We start from the raw sequence: 20,088 nt of genomic DNA, 5'->3' as shown, positions 1-20,088 counted from the left end.
TTATAGGAGAGGCATTCAGATTTACAATGGAAACTGTAGAGGGCTCAGATTGGACCTGCGTGATCAAAGCGGAATTATATAGGTTGCTGAAGGTAATTTAGGAAAGGTCTGAGCTATTTGGATGAGAGTTCTTTTTTGAGCTTGTTTACTGGGTAAGACTTGTCTTTAAAAGTTCATTGCAGAAGGGAAGGGCGGGCCCAAGGATTTGGCTTGTTTTTTTTTTCCTTTATGGGGAAAGTCAAGACTCTTTTGATTCTTGGAATATAAGAAGCGTATCACTCTCTAAATAAATCATCCTGGAGGTCCCAAGCAGCTTGTATAATTGTGAGAGTCCCAGGCGGATGTCCTCTGGCTTGGGATTTGTATCCAGGCTGGTGCAGCCAGTCCCTGCCTTGGTCTGCTTTTTCATTGCCAAACAGCCAGGCCCGGGAGAAACTTTGGAGACAGAGGTGATTCACATTTTTTTCTTGCAACTGGTGTGAAGTGGAAATCAGAGAGACTCATATATTAGCCATTTTTGTCTGGAGAAAAAATTTTGAGCACTGAAAAATTTATTAACATGTTTCATGTACTATCGAAAGCATCATTTGCTGGTTTTTAAAACTCCATGTCTTAAGAAGGATGATCCCATGCTATTGTATTGTAAATAATTTAGATGATTAAAGTGGATTGCTTAAAACAATTTTTAGATTATAGTTTTACTTTGTTTCAGTGACGTGTTATATTTTAATTCATATGTTATAGAAAGTTCACTTGATCAGAAGTCATCATCCTGTACCCTCAGTTTTCAGTATTCTGTGTTTTAGGTATTTATGTTGTTACCATGAGCCTATACATGGTAGAGGGCTCAGATGAGAACTTGAAAGCCTCACAGTTAAGTCAGTAGATGGCTGGTTGGAGAGACAGTTGAATTGGGTGCCTTGATCCTTAAAGGTGAGAAAGAGGTGGGATTAAAGCAACCAAGATAAAGTAAATTGAAGATTTATTTTAATACTCACACATGTGGAGACCATTGTATTTGAGGACAATACCTAAAACAGGCTTCTGTGAATCATGGCATCTTATCTGGCAGTGGTCCTACAGTACAGCTATATCACAGTTGGGGCTAAGATGGTAAAGTCAGTGTTGAAGACAAAATCATATTTGGTCAAAATTGCCCTTGAAAATCCCTAAGTCTCCAGTGTGTGGGCCCTTAGAACCAAAAGCCAAGAATTAGCTTCTTTCTAGCTTCCTTATTTGATAAATAGGTCCAAGTTCTCTTCAGGAGCAGTTACTGAGTGAGGGAAGGGAAGAGAACAGTTTGTGGTGGAAAGGAGCCAGATGGAAGGTGCCAGAAGCCAAGTGTTACCCAAGCTTTGTCTCAGGGCAGGGGCAGTTCAAGCGAAACCATACCAGCCCTTATCTAGTTGTGCTTTAAGTCCCACAGTGGAGGCAGGAACCTGGATAGGCTCGGGAGGGAAAGTTGGCCTAGGGGCCTAATGGGTCTATAAGCCAACAACTCACACACTCAGTTCAAAACCCTTGGGTATGGGGAAGTTCCTTCTCATTGTATCCACCAGTAGAGGTGGTGGCCAACTCCCACTCCGGTGCGAACACTTTTCAAACCAGCCCTAGGTCTAGAGCAGTTATAGAAGACTGTGGTCGTAATCCACAGACTGGATGGTCTGCTCAAGCCCACCTGTATTAGGAGGGGCTCAGGAAGCCCTAGGAGCCCTGGTGGCACGGTGGTTAAGTCTTTGGTTGGCAGTTCGAATCTACCATCTGCTCCTTGGAAACCCTATGGGGCAGTTCTACTCTGTCCTGTAGGGTCACTATGAGCCAGAATGGCAACAGGCTAAGGAAGCCCTTAGACACCCTGGCGGTCCAATGGTTAAGCGCATCCAGCAGGTCCACAGGAGAAAGACATGGCGATCTACTTCTGTGAATATTACCACCAAGAAAACCCTATGAGGCAGTTCTGCTCTGTCACATGGGTTCGCTATGAGTTGAAATCAATTCGATGACATCAAAAAACAACAAAGAAGTCCTTACTCTGTTGTATCAGAGTATGTACATTGTACACCAGAGTAAATAAAACAGGCCAACTGCAAGCTGGAAGTGGGAAAATGAACAAAGCGGGGAGCATCAGCTCCTCTAAAACAAACGGCCTAGAGTTGACGAATTCTGCTTTGAATTTCCAGAATGAAGCTCGCTTATTAAAAATAATTTTTCTTCGATAGTCTTGCCCCTGAAAACCCTAGGAGGGTCCTCCCATGTTCCTCCAGGATTCCTGAGGAGTGGGCGTCTGCAGGGACAGGTTGGGGCTTGACACTTTGCTGACGTGGGGAGCCCTAAGGGGGTGGGTGGGTAAGCACAAACGTGGATCGCTTTGAGGCCTTAATTATAAGTGGTATTACTGCACTCAGTGCCTAGGGAAGCCCAGGAGAAGTGCCCCCTTGAACTGGTGTCAGAAGCACTAACGGGGAAAGGTCTCGCCACCAGCTGAGCCAGGCCAACTCTCACCCCTGGTGGCGTCCACCTGGAAGGAAGGTCAGGAGCACAGAGCACATTGGGTCCAGCTTTGTGGGTGTCCAAAGGATCCAAACAGACTTTCGCGTTTGCCCTTTTGACATTTTAACAGCATCGTAAAAAAAATTTGTTTTTTCACTTTCTCTAAAAGCTACCCTAGAGGGCACTTAAGGGGATTTCTGGCCCTCTCTACATGAATACTGTAAAATTGGCCATCTCTTAAATTACATACTTTTTATATGAGACAGAGAAGACCACTTAGTATAGTGGGAAGAGTAGACTTAATTTTGCAGGAAAGCAAACTAAATCGTACAGAAACCAGAAAAAGACCTTGCACCATGGTTCAAAATCTCTGGCGGAAACCTCCTCAGTGCCTGCCAGCTGGTGTCTGCATCGCCAGGAGACTCAGGGAGGCCCTAAAGAGATGTAGGACCAGACTGAGGCTGTGTTGAGGAAGGTGCTTAAGAAGCAGAGAAAAATGGTTACTAGGCCATGTTAAGCTTGGAACTAAGGGCTTAAAAGATGTTATCTTTTATTTGTACAACACTCAGTCGTTTAAAATTACTTTTATCTTACTTTTATTGAACAGAAAAAAGCTATACTACTGTATCTGAAATTATTCTTGATGGCCCCTGCCCAGAAGAAAACACTTTTTAAAGGCTTCTTAATCTCAAACCACAGTGTTTATATTAATGATGAAGCGTGGAGCAAGCAGTTAAAGGTTTTATGTACCTTTTCCCACATTAACTCACTTAGAACTCCTTCAGAAAAATTCATGAGCAGGGTTGTATGATGAAATGACAGAAAAAGTCTACTTAAAGTATTTTTCTATGCCCTGATATTTTAACGTCTTTTAGGAAGAACTCTAAAGCATTGTTTGTTGCCCTTTTTTTTTTTAAGGAAAGGGAGCTATTTCTTAAGTAGTTGACAGGCAAAGAAGCACCTTCCCTTTTTTTCCCTTCATGTGATTGATTCTTGAGCAAAAGGCAGCAAAGTCATCAGAAGCTGAGCATGTTCAAAAACAAACTCATATATTGGGGTCCCTGGGTGGTACAGATGGTTAATGTACTTGGCCATTAACTGAAGGTTGGAGGTTCGAGTCCAACCAGAGATGCCTTGGAAGAAAGGCCTGATGATCTAATTCTGAAATATAAGCCATTGAAAACCCTATGAAGCATGCTTCTACTCTGACACACGTGGGGTCACCAAGAGTCATCTTAGCGCTTGGTCCAGGCCACGACTTTAAGCTGGCTTCATAACAGGTTTTACTTTCTGCAGGTTTGTTTTTGCTGGATAGAAAAGACTTTTCCGTGGTGCTACTGTTGATCTGGTGGCAGCTCCTGGAATTACCGGGAGGGGAGAAAGTATGTGTGTGTGTGTATGTATGTGTTGGTTGGTTGGTTGGTTGGTTAATGAGTTTACAGAGATTGCAAAGCAGAACCAAATTGTATAACAACAGCTTCGTGAGTTAAGAAAAGGGAACAAAGGTTCAGGGGCATTTCATTCATTTTACACAAGGGTCTAAAGTCGGCCCCTTCCCATGAGGAGCAGCAAAAAGAATATGGAAAGCTCTTAGTGGGTCTCAAAGACAGGTCCCGTTCCAAAACTTTGAGATGTATTTGTGAAAAAAAAAATTTTTTTGACATTTTAAGACATCACCTGTTGTTGGGTGCCATCAACTTGATCCCAACTCATAGTGACCCTGTGTGGCAGAGTAGAACTGCTCCATAGGGTTTTCTAGGCTGTAATCTTTACAGAAGCAGATCATCAGGTCTGTCTCCCACAGACCCACTGGGTGAATTCAAACTGCCAACCTTTTGGTTAATAGTTGAGCGCTTAACCATTGCACCACCGGGGCTCCTGGGGAGTTATTTCAGTGAGTAAAATAACAGCTTGAGTATGTGGCCTGGCTAATGTTTCCCTACCCTCAGATCACTGTGAGGCACCCTTCAGTATGTGTATGTCACACCTTTGCCTAGAAACATTCAGGCGTCGTCGTACACTTGGACATCTCTGTGTGGGCTCAGGCAAGGGTCCTTCAAGGACACAGAGTCTCTGATGGCTTTTAGAGAGAGAAAAGCTGCTCTTCTCCTAGCACGCTGCCAGACTGCCCTTCCCCGTGGATGGGGAAGGAAAGCACTGTTAGGACTGAATCAAATGCATGAGCAGGTGTGCAGAGATCTTATTACATGAGTGGCCAGACCGACAGAGTCCCGGTCATCCTTCACGACTCCCAGGGAGCCTCTGGGGCCCACCCGCATGCCACACCTTTATCCGTGTGCCTTTCTTCTTCTCTGGCTTGGAACATTGGGCCTTGGGGAAGCACTGGGCTTTCCTGCCCCAGCTGGCCTGAGCGTTCTGCAGAGCAGCAACCATCGCAGCCTATAGCACCTTTGCAGATAATCCCCAGTGCAGCCTGCAGGGGCACCCAGGGAGGAAGCCCCAACTGTGCTTGGGACCACCCCAAGTCCCCAGAGGAGCACAGCCAGCACCATTTACCAAGGGCACCTCCTCCAGGCAGAAAGCACACTGAGGTCTGTTCAGAGAGCAGATGAGCAGGACTACTTTCATGCTTTGGCACACCTTCATGCAGCTACCTGAAGGGTGTGTGTATTCTCAGGACCAAAAGTCGGCACCCTGACCACCTGTGGTTCACCAACGTAGGTGATCTTGACCAGTCAAGCATTAATCAAGTTTAAAGATTATCTTTGACGGATTAGGACTTTGTACCGGTGTCAGAACCTGGGGGAGGAAGAAGAGCTAAAAATAATCTAGAGTCAGTTGTCCTCTTAAAATGCAAATTCATCCGTCAATAAAATGCTTGATGATTGCACTTGTCACTGCCGGTGCTCTGGCCTGTTTAAGACCTGCCTGTTTCCTCACAATGCCCTGAAGCCCTGCAGTCAGGTTGAGAAAAAAAAAAAAAGAATTTCAGTAGTAAGTTGGAGCATGAGGTCCCAGAAACCCTGTCCTTTGAGCCCCCAAAGTGAGCTGCACAGGATGAACCCACCACACGTCATCTGCAAAGAAGGTGTGCTTCAGGTCAGGCAAGGCCCAGGTGTGTGGTATGCTCTGGAGAACATCATTCCTTTCCTCTCCTCACCCCTAGCCTCCGACTCCCTGCCACAGAAAATGTTTTATGTGCCTCTTTTTTGTAGAAATTGCTCCCTTACTGCCCCCAGGGCTGTAGAGCGACCTGTCGCTGCTCTAACAAGCGCAAGGAGCCCGTGCCGAACCCGGCCTGGGGCACACTCACTGTCTCTATGTTGTGTCTCAAGGAAGGGAGGCCCTGCAGCGGCCCGGAAGTCAGTGTTGACGCGCGGAGAGCTCGAGGCCCAGGCGTCCCCATGGTATTTTGGAAGGACCCAATCTCTGGCTTTGACCCTTGTTTATCTATCTTGACCTTCTGAAGTGATCCAGTGCTTCTGGGGAATGATGACTTCTGAATTTTTAGCAGCCTTTCCTATCCCCAAACCCATTTGTTTAAGATGGGTTTTGTTTCTGCTAATACAGTTCCATCTTTAAAACATCCATCTTAATACTGTCTGTTGCGATTGAAGGCCATAATGTGGAATGGGGTGGAGGAGGACGTTATTAACGTTTGTGACTATTTGGGGTGATTTGCTGTTTTGACCATGTGTTGAAATGGGGGTACGCATCTAATTTCAAAGCCAGCTTTGCTTTGTTTGACTTTTAATGTTTTCTCTCTTTCACCTGTTTTGTCTTGTTTCTATTGACTGTCTTTTTCCCCTCTCCCTCCCAAATAACCCCTCATGCCTGTTATTTGGGATGCTTCTGTCAGACATTTTGTTGCTTTTGTTTCTAGACCTTATTGTAGTGAGAGAATCGTGATTGTTTGGTTGCCTTCTCTTCATAGCTTAGTCCATTTTTGTTTTGCTTGCAGCTATTTCTCAGTTGTCTGAGTTCCTAAACCATCGCATTTATTGGTTGAGAAACAAAGATTCATAAAGGCTAATTTTTGTGTTTCATTTTTTCCCCTCCTGCTTAGCCTAAAGCTCCCTGTGGTTCAGAGTGTGCTCTTGTGGCAGTGGTGCTGGCTGATATGCCAGGTGCCGTGGGAGCCTCCTGATACCCAGGGATGTGTCATCCCATCATACCTGGGGCAGACCCATCTCACGTTGCTCCTCTCGCCACCATCACCATTTTTGTGCACTGGCTCGTCCTGCCTGCCTTTAATTTGTGTGTCTTGAACATTTTTTGTTCCATTTGGTTCCTGGTTTTCTTTTAAGACACAGTCAAGTGTGCGTGGATCTGTAGGTTTGGAGCACCAATCCATTCTGTTTGTTTTCATTTTTCTCAAATCCAAGAGAAAACTTGCCATAAAGAGCTAGAAGATTCTAGCTCAGAAGCCTTTTGAATCTTCAGAGCGCTCACAGCCTCTGATAGCCGAATCCATTTTCTCCCAGGAGGTCTCTGGGGGCTGAGCTGCAGCAGGGCCAGGGGGCTGGGTGGGTGGGGAGGGAGATTACCCAAGTGCTTCATTGTGCATGCTATTGGGAGAAGTGTCTTTTTAAATTTTTTTTTATGCTCGAGTTATGAACGAGGAGGACCTCTGCAATCATGATGTCTCCCGTGGCTCTATCACTGTCCCCTCGCCAGCGTTCTGATGCATGCTGCTTACACTTTTGTGATTGACTTATCTCCAGACCGTCATCTTCAGCGGCCTCAACAACAACGCCTTAAAGCTTTAAAAGGAAGTAAATTGGGGACGATGTGTTGCCATCTCGTTTTCATTAGAAATCAGGCATCCTAGACATGGCAAGAGAACAGCACGGGGGACCGTGTGACACCCTGTTTCAGACCAGACTCGATCTTGGCGCCTTAGTGTCCCTGAGCGCCCTTAACTCCGGCGCTGCTATCATGTTGTTGTTGGGCCAGCTGAGTTTCCCATCTCTCACCGTGATGACCGCAGATAGGCAGTAGTGGAACCAGCTTCCCCAAGCCCCTTTTTTTATATAAGCAGAAAAGGGAGCCGCGTGACCTTGCCCTGTGTCGAGGGTGCCCTCCCCGCCTTGTCCCTCTTCCTGTCCCCCAGGCAGAGCTTGCTAATGACCAGAAATGTAAAGCAACAAAAGAAGAAAGCAGATCCTGACCTCTGAGGAGGGAAACCAAATTTACCCACAAGAGCCCATTAGCCCCCCAAGCTGGATCCACTACTGGCCCAAGAATGCTGATGGGGGCCCTGTCTGGATTGGGACGGAAGCTGGAATTCGCTGCTCTGCAGTCCAGCGCTCAGAAGTGTGGTTATTTTTGAGGGACCACCTTCTGTCCAGAACATTTGCGTTTCACCTTCCTCGCCCAGATCCAGTCAACAAGGTAGCTCCTCGCTTCTTGCATCTGTCGAGGGCTGTGCTGGATCCTTCCCTTCCTCGTGGGTTAACTTGGATGCGAGGAATGTGTTTTGTTCCCCCCAATGTAGCACACCACCCTGGGAAGTGCATGTCACAGACCAACTCCACCTTCACCTTCACCACCTGCCGCATCCTGCATCCTTCAGATGAGCTCACGCGGGTCACACCAAGGTAAGGACCCTGGGCCCCCGGGTGGGCAGGGGTAGGGTGAGGTCGGGGCACTCTGTGCAAGGCTGACTGTCGAGGAAAGCTGAAGTAGAGCGATTCCTCGAGCTAGCTGTTGAGGAAAGCTGAAGTAGAGCAATTCCTCGAGCTAGCTTAAGCATCTCGTAAGCTTTTGTAGTCAGCTATTCTGGGTCCCATTTCCTTTTGAAAGGAAGCCCCTATTGATTCAGATCTAGCTCGGATAGACCCGGGCCTCTCGAGTTCCCGTTTTAGTTGGCCATGGAATCGATTCTTAGGCCCATCAACAAACTGAAGCTAACCCTGACACAGGCCCTAAGGGCAAAGCTGTTGGGTTTTTGCCCCATTTGCCAATAAAGCATGGAATTCTTTCATGGGGTGGAGTTACTGAGTCCTGTGCAAGCCCTTATGATTCTAGAATAGACTCCAGGAACCCTGTACCACAGCCAGATGATAGTGACCAAAATGGTAAAGCACCAAGACTGTGCCATGCACCCAGCATGGCCTGTTCCTGGTACGTCCAAAAAGCAGTAGAAGTTGGCACCGTCTGGTGAGAGAACTTGGTGGCAGGGAGTGGTCTTCCTGGCTTGATTTTAGGGTTTCCACAGCTTTCAGCGGGAGTCCCTGGATAGTGCAAACGCGTAATACACTTGGCTGTCAACCAAAAAGTTGGTGGTTGGAGTCTATCCAGAGGTGTCTCGGAAGAAAGCATGGTGATCTACTTCCAAAAAATGAGCCATTGAAAACCCTATGGAGCACAGTTCTACTCTGACACACATGGGGTCACCAGGAGTCGGACTCGACTCCATGGCAACTGGTACCGGTACAGCTTCGAGCAAAAGGGAAAATGGTCTCCCCATCATGCTGGAGTGACCCACTCCACTGTTTTCTCTATGGTGAAGTCAAGCGAGACGCTGGTGTGGATGGAAGGGGAACCAAAGGGAGGGAGGCGAGAAAGGCCAGCTTGCAGGTAGCAGCCTCCCCGAGGAGCACCTTAAACTATGAATGATTCTCCGCAGGTCATGTGAGGAGGACGACGAAGCAGCCATATGCCCCGTTGTGCTGAAAGGAGATGTAGGGCAGAGAGTCTGAGCCCCCAGGCGGGGCAGGGGGTGAGCACACGGCCGGCAGGGCTGCCCTGGCAGGGTCCCCTGGAAGATGCTGTGTGTGCACGTGTGGCCACTAACCTGAGAATTGGGCATGGATGTGTCCCTGTGGTTGTGTCTGGCTAACGTGGCCACCTAACCCTTCTAATGCCCAGGCAAGAGAGTGTCAGCACTAATCCAGGCCTAACCCCAGTTCTCACTGGACGGGGTCTCTGAGTTTTAGCCTTGTCGTCTCTGCCTCCATTCCCGCCTCTTGAGAACCTGGCTTCCCCATCCTGTGGCTTTACATTTGGAAGAGGTCGTTTTTATAAACATGGAGAGAAATCTTCCCCTGTGGGAGGCTGGTGCCTTTGGTGCCCAGGTGTGCTCCCCCACTCAAGCCACACCCTCCAGATCGCACTGGCACGTCTTCATCTCTGAGCCCACCCAGGTGTGTCAGGGACCAAGAAAGCCTTGGAAGTCAGTAGCAAGAGAAAGCCGCTTTGCCTGAGTTAGAAAGAAAGGCAATCTGAAACAAAACCGAAAATCTCCCTAGCAATGGCCATTTTAACAAATTTTTAGTTTGAAGTCCAGAACTTTCTTGTCCTCGATTGCTTATACGTCCATATTTGTAGGATTCCCCCACGCCTTTTGAAAATCCACATTTTAAACTTGGGGATCTGCTGTGGTTGCTGAACCCATGTTTCTCTGAGCGTTCCTGCCCCACAGCATGCCCATCCTGAGCTTGTGTAACACGGGCCTGTTGTGTGGGCCCCACCCTGTGCCGGCCATTAGCAGTGAGGTCCCCGGAGTATGGAGCCAAATGGCATATCCAGCTTGTCCTCTGCTCTGGAGGTCATCCCAGGGACCTGCTCCTGGTGCCCTCCAGGGTGGGTCCTATTCCTTCCCTCTCCCCCAAGTTAATGCTTTGTCTAAGGTATCTGGCCCTCCTCTTGCCAGGCTAGGGGGACAGAGGTCTGCCTCCCTGGGCTCCCAGGACCACTCAGCTGACCTGCTCCCTGGGGCACCTGCAGCCCTGGCTGAATTCTTAAGCAGGCACCAGGGCTGGTTCGGTGAGGCTGTTAAGGTCTGTGCCTCGTTATCCCTTGGTTACCATCCAGAAGCAGCGCAGGGTTCTGGCCTGTCTGGCCTCACCCAGCCCTGCAGCAGCTGTGTAGAAGAGAGCCTTCCCTGTGTTTGCAGCAGACAACAGTGCCTTTTCCCTTGCTGCCACCTCTGTTATACTTTTCTCCCTTCACTGCTACAGCCCAGCTTCTGGAACATAGTGTGTCCTCAGTCACTTTGACACAGTGGACGAACGGATGTCTCTCCTTCCCTCTAGTTGCTCAGGGTTCGCACGTCCAGGGGCCTTTTTCTAGGTAGCTCTGTAGATGTAGATCTGATAACACAACACAGGGCCCCATCTGATCCCATAGCTTCGCTCATGGAAATGAATTTTACTGCCATGGCGTGCAGAGAAGGAGCACTGTATTAGGAGTCAGGAGGCTGGGTAGACCTCTGACTTGCTGTGCACCCTAAAGTCTCAGTCCCCCATCATCTGAGGGCACTCCACCTGGGCTGTCCCACCTGTTTGGCCGCTCCTAGGGTAAACTCCTACATCTTATAGTCCTGGTTAATGCCTTGCCTCAGTGAAGTGATAATTAGGAAGGAACACTAGGCTCTGAGTGAATTTGGTACGAAAAGAAAGTCTTGGGTGTCACTCAGACTAGGGTTCAAATCCAGGGTTGTCTACTTGATTGCTGGGTGTGATGTGGAGTAAGCCCCCAAGCCTCAGTTTCCTCATCTACAAAGGGAACAGTTATACCCCCCCACTAGAGTCATGCAAAGGGGAGCATGTGCAGCTTCCTGTTAACTTCGGCCATGTCCCCGTTTAAAGGAACCCAAGTTGGTGCTCTGTGGGTGAGAGGAAGGAGCAGGCATAGGAAGAGGCATCTGGGGGCCCGTGACTGGGGGAGTCGGCTTATTGTGTCCCCAGCCTGCCTGAACCCCCTGCAGGAGACTGACCACTGAACCTTTTTCTGGTGCTTGTGAGCATTTGCTCATGAATGACCCATCACCTTTTCCTTCCAGCCTTAACTCAGCCCCGACTCCAGCTTGTGGCAGTGCCAGCCACTTGAAGTCCACGCCGGTGGCCACGCCGTGCACATCCCGGAGACTGAGTCTGGCTGAGTCCTTCACCAACACCCGCGAGTCCACCACCACAATGAGCACATCACTCGGGCTGGTGTGGCTGCTGAAGGAACGGGGTATCTCGGCAGCCGTGTATGACCCCCAGAGCTGGGACCGGGCCGGCCGGGGCTCCCTTCTGTACTCGTACACCCCCAGGATGGCTGTGATCCCCTCCACCCCTCCGAACTCGCCTATGCAGACACCCATGTCTTCCCCACCCTCCTTCGAGTTCAAATGCACAAGCCCGCCCTATGACAACTTCCTGGCTTCCAAACCCGCCAGCTCCATCCTGAGGGAAGTGAGGGAAAAGAAGAGCGTCCGGAGCAGCGAGAGCCAGACAGATGTGTCTGTTTCCAACCTCAACCTCGTGGACAAGGTCAGGAGGTTTGGCGTGGCCAAAGTGGTGAACTCAGGACGAGCCCACATCCCCACCTTGACTGAGGACCAGGGGCCTCTGCTCTGCGGGCCCCCAGGGCCAGCACAGGCCCTGGTCCCTGGAAGCCTAGTACCTGAGGGCCTGCCGCTTGGGTGCCCGACCGTCACCAGTGCCATCGGTGGACTGCAGCTCAACAGTGGCATCCGACGGAACCGTAGCTTCCCCACCATGGTGGGGTCCAGCATGCAGATGAAAGCCCCCGTGACTCTCACCTCAGGCATCTTGATGGGTGCTAAGCTCCCCAAACAAACCAGCTTGCGGTGAGGATGGGAGGGCTGTTCCCCTAGAAGAGACCCACGTTCTCCCATCTCGTTCCCTTCGTCCCTCTTCCCCCCCTGCGGTGTGTTCTCCCCCCTTCCCTTCTCTGTTCGCCCCCTCCTGAGCTTGACAAATCAACCTTGTGCCTAATGGGGAAGAGTGTCACCTTGTCAAGTGTGTACATAGGACCGGGAGTCCTGGTGTCTGCCCTGAGCTCTCTCTGGGTCACTCGGCACTCTCCTTACTCTCCTGGGGACCTCACCTGTGCTCACCTGGGGAAAGGTGGGTATCTTTATTTCTTCTTTCCTTCTGAGAAGCACTGGAGCTACCAAGTGCATTCTTATCCTATGGATAGGAAACCAGTGGGTTCCCTGGCTGGCCGGCCAAAGCGGAGGCCTGTGGTGTGGACCATGAGCTGTCATCACATGGCACAGATCATAAGGCGTCTGCCACCTGGGTGTCACCCAGGACGCCCCATCCACCCTATGAGAGCATTAGGCTGCCACAGGCAGCCCTGGGTGCTGATAGGCTCCTGATTGGAGAGCTCTTCTCTCTTTTACGGGTGGCCCAGCTTCTCCAGAGACCTCCACCACTCTGCCTCAGTGGACGGCCGTTTCTTTTTCGAGGTGTGACTTTTTCCTTTCCTGCCTTCAACTTGAAGTCCTATGTTTTGTAATCAGCTGTCAGGCCAAACGTCTGACCTGAAAGAGAATGTATTTCCACGCCTGCTGCTCTGTCCGGCAGCCCTCCCTCCGTGTTCCGTGTGGTCCATTTTTAGTTTTCCTTTTTTTTATATGCAGGGAAGTAATGGTACCGGCTGGGAAGTCGCAGCATCTGTTCTGTGTGGTCCTCTGGCACCAAAATGTAAATTTCAAACACACCCAGCTGCTAAGGAGATAGCAGCTTGTATCTGGGCCCAGTGTCACAACCAGATAGATTGAACCAGACCCAAGACAGCTGTAACAATAAGATGAAAGGGGAAAGGGAGTGGGGGAAAGTTGGTCGAAGAAACTTGTCAGCTGTAAAAGCAAAGGGGAAAAACCACAACCAGGACTACCAGTAATAAACCGGATGGAGGAAGAGGCAAGTCTTCTGGGATTCCGCCGGTTCCTGTCCTTATCAGGAAAAGCCAGGCCGGTAAACAGGCCTTTGCTTGCCCAGTCTCCTGCTACAGGCATTCGGTGCCCATGCGCTTTGCCGCCTTATTTCAGGACAGGGCATGGCCCACCAAGGCTGTTTGCTTCCCCCCACAGCCCTTTCTCTCTTCCTGCCATGTTTTATCCTTAGGAAAAAATAGAGGTGCCGGTGAAAAGAACCACACACGAACAAGGGAGCCTGGCCCTGTTGCTGTCACTGACCAAGTTATGAACGTTTATTTATTATTTGTGTGTGCCTGTGTTTGAAATACTCTCTCTCCTTTCCCAGCTCCAGTCACAGTGTCTCTGTGGCATCTCGATCCAAGCAGATCATGTATTTATTATACTCTGAGGACTACCATATTTTATGCAAATAGCGTGCGCCTTCTATATTCATTTGCCAACCGAGTCCTCCACCCGTGAGGTATTTTTATAAGCACCGCTATGCCTTTTTTTTTTTTTTTTTTTACACTTTGCTGTAAAGAAATTAGCATAGCGTGCTTAGGAAAATGAATCTCGGGGAGGCGCCAGTTGGCAAACAAATGTAAAACGTGCATGTTATTTGTGTAAAAATGCAGTACGCTGTACATCATGGTGTTTTGTGTCATTTGTTCCAGACGTTTATGGAAAGATAACATCATATAAATGAAATTGTCATCTTGACCCACTCCCCTTCCCCCAGTAAAATGTATGTACCCTTAAACTGAGTGAGTGTAACCTTACGTCCACCAAGGATGCTTTTGAGAAGGACCCCAGGAGCGAGCTTCTGTCCCACGATTTCAGACTATTTATTCTTCCTGAACACGAGAGTGTTGGTTGATTATGTTCTCAACTCTCCTCGCTGTTGTACGTGTGCACTCACAGCAAGTAACTTATATGTTTTTATTTTAATGTATTTTAAAGCCGTAGTTAGAATAACAAAGGAATACAAGAAACATGGACTGAGTGGACCACTTCATGTATTCAGAAAGAGGAGCCACCCTCCCTCACAAAGGAAGTACCAGTATAAAAATCGACAATTTGGAGGTTGCAGTATTTAGTCTAGTACATAAATAAATGATAAACATCATACAACCACTACCAAAAAAGTGTGTTGTAACGCATCAAAAATCAACAATAAAATTTTATTTGCTAATGGATATCAATAAAATAAATTCAAATGATGGAGCCACACTGGTATTCTGATTTATATTTTTATTTTTTCACTAAGGAGAGGATCTCTTTATGTAAGACTTAGGTGTTACCAGAGTGCCATAATGAAAAATCCTCGTATATGTGTGATTTTCCACGTATGTAAGTCTATCTGTGGGGTAAATTCCAGATAGAAATTGCCAAATTGTCCTCCATAGGGTTATGGTAAACCAAAAAAAAAAAAAAAAATGCCATCAAGTTGATTCTGACTCATGGCAACTCCATATGTTACAGGGTAGAACTGAGATCTAAACTCTTTTCTTGGCTGTAATATTTATAGAAGCAGTTTGCCAGGCCTTTCTTCCACTGTCCACCACTCATCCGTCAGTTCATCGTACTGTGGTGGCCTTCGTGTTGCTGTGATGCTAGAAGCTATGCCTCTGGTATTTCAAATACCAACAGGGTCACCCATGTGGACAGGTTTCAGTGGCGCTTCCAGATTAAGACTAGGAGAAAGGACCTGACCATCTACTTCTGAGAGAATTGGCCAGTGAAAACCTTATGAATAGCAGCAGAACACTGTCTGACATAATGCCGGAAGATGAGCCTCTCAGGTTGGAAGGCACTCAAAATATGACTGGGGAAGAGCTGCCTCCTCAAAGTAGAGTCAATCTTAATGATGTGGATGGAGTCAAGCCTTTGGGTCCTTCATTTGCTGATATAGCACGACTCAAAATGAGAACAGCAGCAAACATCTTCCACAGTGCTGGGTGGGTTCAAACCACCAACCTCTCAGTTAGTAGCCGAGCACAAACTGCACTGCCCAGGGACCTTTTAGAGTTATGGCAAGAGACATTTAAAAGCCCAGGACAGTGGAGGGCCACCAGAGGGGGGATTCTGAGACAGACAAAAGGATCAAATAAAATTTAGTCGGCCACTTCAGTATTTGGGAACAGTGACATCAGGCAAGCAAACACTCCAGTGGGTGGTAGCATCATGAATTTTAAAACAGGTGCTACCATTTGGTAGTCATATGATCTTGGACAAGCCACTTCTTGGAGTCCTCCATTTTTTTTTTAACCTGTAAAATGGCAACAGAAATACACTTTAGGGTTAATTCGTTAAGTATATGTATTTTGAGCACCTACTTTGTGCCTAGCATTGTGCTAGGTCCTGGGAATATGGTGATAAACAGGTGAGCAGTTCTTACTCTCATGGAGTGTATGATCTACTGAGAGGAGAAAGAACACCAAACATGGCAGCATAACAAGGGTTAGGCAGCATAATAAGACAGGGTTATGGAGGGAGTGGGTAGCTCCTTTGGACTGAGCAGTGTCTTAGTTATGCAGTGCTGCAGTAACAGAAATAACCACAAGTGGGTGGCTTTAATAAATTTATTTTCTCACAGTTTAGGAGGCTAGAAGTCTGATTTCAAGGCACCGGCTCTAGGAGAAGGCCTTCTCTGTTGTCTCTGGGGAACGTCCTTGTTCCTTGGTTCCTTGGTGATCTTCATGTGGCATGGTACCTGTCTTGCCTCATCTCTGTTTACTTCTAAATGCCTGATCTGCTGTTTTTTATATCTGAAAGGTGATTGGCTTAGCATACACCTGACACTGATATGGCCTCTTAACAAAGAAAACCCATTCCCAATGAGATTATAACCACAGGTATAGGGATTAAGATTTACAACATTATTTTGGGGGGGCACAATTCGATCTGTAAGAGGCAGTCAGGGAAGGCCTCTCTGAGGAGGTGAGATTTGAGTCAACCAATTGAGAAACGGCACAAGAGCCTTTAGGGCAGAGAGAAAAGCTGGTGCAAACGCCCCAAGGTGGGGAAGCATTTGGTGCGTTTGAGGAGCAGAGAGAAGGCTGGTGTGGGTGAGTGGCGGTGGGAGAAGGAGAGCTCAATTGTGGCAGAGAAACCATGGTGCTCACCAGATGGCCCATTGGATGGATCCTCGTGTTGCCCAGCCACTTTGCAATTTGACAGGTCACATGGTTAGTTCTGGCCAAGTGGTCAGTGAGCAGAGACAAATCCATGCACGACTCTCTGTGCTCTTCACCCTGTGTGTTAAAAATTCCCTGAAACCCTCAGTGGAAATGGTGGTGTCACGAGTTGGTGGAGCCTCTATCCTAGGTCTCTGGGTAACGTGTGGACCAGAACTCTCTACCAACCCACGTTTGACATGTTACCTGAAGGAGACTGGTTCTTATTAAACCAGTGAGATTTGGGGGTAGTTTATTAACACAGCATAGCATCACCTATCCTGACTAACACAAGATAGGAGAAGTCAGATAAAGGGGGGGAACCAATCAGAGCTTTCTAAGCCCTGGTGGCATAGTGGTTAAGTGCTCAATCGCTAACTGAAAGGTTGGCAGTTTGAACCCAACAGCCCCTCTGTGGAAGAAAGATGAGGCAGTCTGTTTCCATAAGGATTTACAGCCTTAGAAACCCTGTGGGGCAGTTCTACTCTGTCCTATAGGGTTGCTATGAGTCGGAATCGACTCGATGGCGGTAGATTTTAAATCTAAGTGTAATGGGAAGCACTTGAGTGGGGGCTTTAAACAAGGGAGTAACCTGACCTGATTGATATTTTTAAAATCACTGATGGCTGGGTGGAAAATGGGTTGTAGGAAAGTAAGAGTGAACACGGAAACCTGTTAGGAGGCTACGCTGAAGTCCAAGCAAGAGACAATAATGGCTTGAATTAAGCTGTTGTCTTTGGGAAATGAGAGAAGAGGATGGATTTGAGATGTGTCTTGGAGATGGAGCCAAGAGATCTTGCTGATGGGTTGGATGGTGGCAGGGAGCGGGGGACAGTGAGAAAACAGAGAATCATGGGAAATTCCTGGATTTTTGACCTAAGAACTGGATAGATGATTTACTGGCTGTGGAAGCACAAAAAGTAACAATGTGTTTCGGACATTAGAATGTGTGTGACTGAGAGGCCAGTTGTCAGTAGGATATCTATAATTTATCATCATGCTAGGACACAATGAAAAGGGTGCTGGGACCACAGTCATAAACCGGGGCTGTCCAGCAAGTGAAAACCACATGGTCATTCTGCCGGTAGTGTGTCATGGCCTCCACTCTTGACCAGTGCTGATGGATGAAATAGGGAGCGACTTCTGAATCATGTGGGCACCTTCTGTCTTAGTCTTGGTTCTCTAGAAGAGCGAAACTAATGAAGCGCATATAGATATATATACAGAGAAATTTACTTCAGGGAAATGGCTCACACACAGTGAGGATTGGCAAGACCAAATCTGTAGGTCAGAGGACAGGCTGACAACCACACAGTTGCAGGCACTGTTGAGCCCAAAACCTGCAGGTCAGGCAAGAGGCTGGAGGCTTTTGCTGGCTTACATCCTAAGAACTGGAGATCAGGTGCTGAGAAGATTGCAGAGGAGAGAGAGAGAGAGAGATCTTTGCAGGAACATCCTTTTATATACTGGATGCAGGCCACACCCCCCAAGGAAACTCCCCTTCCAACGTATTGGCTGCACACATCAGATCACAAAATGGAAAGTGATTACATAGTGTCTGCCAAACTACTGAGGATCATAGCCTAGCCAAGTTGACACATAACATTAACTGTCACTTCTTCTATAGCTCCTGGGCTCCATGGACGGCACTGTCCTTGTGCCAGCAGAGAAATGATATGAATTCTCTCATTCATGCCTTCATACCCATACCAGCAATTAAAAAACAACAACAACCCTGTCCTTCAGTTCTGGTTTCTTTTCCCTACACTTACATTAAGATACCATGTGTAAAGTGAGGTGGTTCATTTTTAAGAACCCAATTTTTAATAAATGTACCTTTATGGAGCCAACTTTTATTTTGCAGAGGTTATTTGCCAATGATTGCAGTTGTAGTCATCACTATGTTTGCTGCTTGACTTCTGGACCTCGGAGACATCCCACTGAAGGAAAGTGTCACTAGGTCCTTTGCTGGGCACAGAACCCTCCAGGCTCTAAGCCTATACATCTTTTATGTCCTGGAAGTACAGTTGCCCACCTGGGAGCTCATCTTGCATGTCTCTCAGCATCTCAAACTGATATATCCAGGAAAGTATTAAGATAAAGTGATATAACGTCTGCCAGTCACTTTCAAATGTTTCTGGGAAGAGCAAAGAATGAGAATTTGTTTTAAAAGGAATATGTGGAAAAACGGGATTGTCTTAGTCATCTAGTGTTGCTATAACAGAAATAGCACAAGTGGATGGCTTTAACAAAGAGAAATTTATTTTCTCACAGTCGAGTAGGCTAGAAGTCCAAGTTCAGGGTTTCAGCTCCAGGGGAAGACTTCCTCTTTCTGTCGGCTCTGGAGGAAGGTCCTTGTCATCAGTCTTCCTTGGTCTGGGAGCATCTCAGTGTAGGAACCCCAGGTCCAAAGAACATGCTCTGCTCCCAGCTCTGCTTTCTTGGTGATATGAGGCCCCCATGTCTCTCTGCTCACTTCTTTCTTTTATATCTCAAAAGAGATTGGCATAAGACGCTACTAATCTTGTAGGCCTCATCAATATAATTACCGCTAATCCATCTTATTACATCATAGTGATAGGATTTACACCATATAGGAAAATCACATAAAAGTGGTGGACAATCACACAATACTGGGACTCGTGCCCCAGTTAAGCTGACATATTTTGGGAGGACACAATTCAATCCATAACAGGGATTGATCTCAAAAGGTGGGATGAACCCTAACAATAGAGGATGTGTCTTATAAACGATAAAAGTAAATGCATTCCTGTCTTCTGGGATGTAGGAGACATGTTCGAGGTGGTCTGGTTTTTCCTCCCGTTCTGTTAGGAATGTGCTCACTATATCCCAAGTCCTTCCTCCAGCCCCAGGAGCTCAACCTGAAGACATCATGGCCTAAAGGGAAGTTGTCGAAGAGTTAGCCCAGGGGGCTAGAAAACAAAGATGTCAAATTCTTCGTTTTTAATTTTGGAGAATGAAAAACCGGGTATAACCTTTGGTATAAAACCAAAGGATTTGGAATAAAAGCCTACTGAGGTACTGTTTCTCTTTTTACTGCTCACCCTTCTCTGCTTCTCCCACCCCCAAATACACATCACGACCCAGCCAGATCAAGCTGGCGAAGGAAAGGAGGGAGTTGGAGATCAGACACAGGACTGCCTCTGCCTTTCCCACTAATGGCCCAAGCACAGGGTCACAGGAAGTCCCCTGGATGAGTCTGGAGACCCAAGAACAGACGAGCTAGCTTCCCACGGTGGCCTGGGGAAGTGGGTCGTGGCAGAGCCCAGCCAAGCCCTCACTCCCATGACAGGGCCAGGGCACCCAGCAGTGAGGGTGGAGCTCAGCGGAGTGTTCCCCCGGAAGTGCCTGGGGACTCATTCCAAACGTTGCCTGGGAGGATCAGGAGGGCAGGCGTGCGGTGCCAAGGCGGTCTTGCAACAGGGGGAAGAAAGTGGACGCGTGCCGCCCCCACAGTGCTAATGAGTGCAGGCACTCAGAACAGAGATACCACCTGGGAGAAGTTGGTGGAAGTGGAAAATTATTCTGAACTAATGGAATTAATTAGGAGCTCATAAGATTTAGAAAAAAATAAAATTTGTGTACACCTGAGCTCATGACTCAAACACATCCTATCTACCAGGTTTGTCATTTTCAATTCTTTTATAAGCAACATTTCTGACAGCATGTCATATATACAGCCTTGGCCACTTCTTCCAGGCATTCGACAAAATTTATTTTCTGTGGCCACTAGAGGGCGCTTGGAGACGAAGAAAACTGCCCTGAGTATCCCATGGTAAG

At 47.7% G+C, this 20,088-nt stretch overlaps 1 protein-coding gene across 8 annotated transcripts in view; it reads left to right on the top strand.

Moving 5' to 3' along the window:
- TRAK1 (trafficking kinesin protein 1) overlaps window positions 1-19,648 on the top strand; it is a 170,123-nt gene extending 150,475 nt beyond the window's left edge. For 2 of the 8 annotated variants that reach the window (XM_064274752.1, XM_064274751.1), the window contains 2 exons: window positions 7,949-8,051; window positions 11,240-19,645. In XM_064274752.1, coding sequence (XP_064130822.1) covers window positions 7,949-8,051; window positions 11,240-12,038 — 902 coding nt within the window. In that variant the 3' untranslated portion in view covers window positions 12,039-19,645. The other 6 variants (XM_023547837.2, XM_023547838.2, XM_023547836.2 and 3 more) reach the window with 4 other exon arrangements.
- Window positions 19,649-20,088: the final 440 nt, after the last annotated feature.

This window comes from Loxodonta africana, chromosome 22, assembly GCF_030014295.1.
Source record: "Loxodonta africana isolate mLoxAfr1 chromosome 22, mLoxAfr1.hap2, whole genome shotgun sequence".
NCBI lineage: Eukaryota > Metazoa > Chordata > Mammalia > Proboscidea > Elephantidae > Loxodonta > Loxodonta africana.
This window is presented reverse-complemented; position numbering and strand designations above follow the sequence as displayed.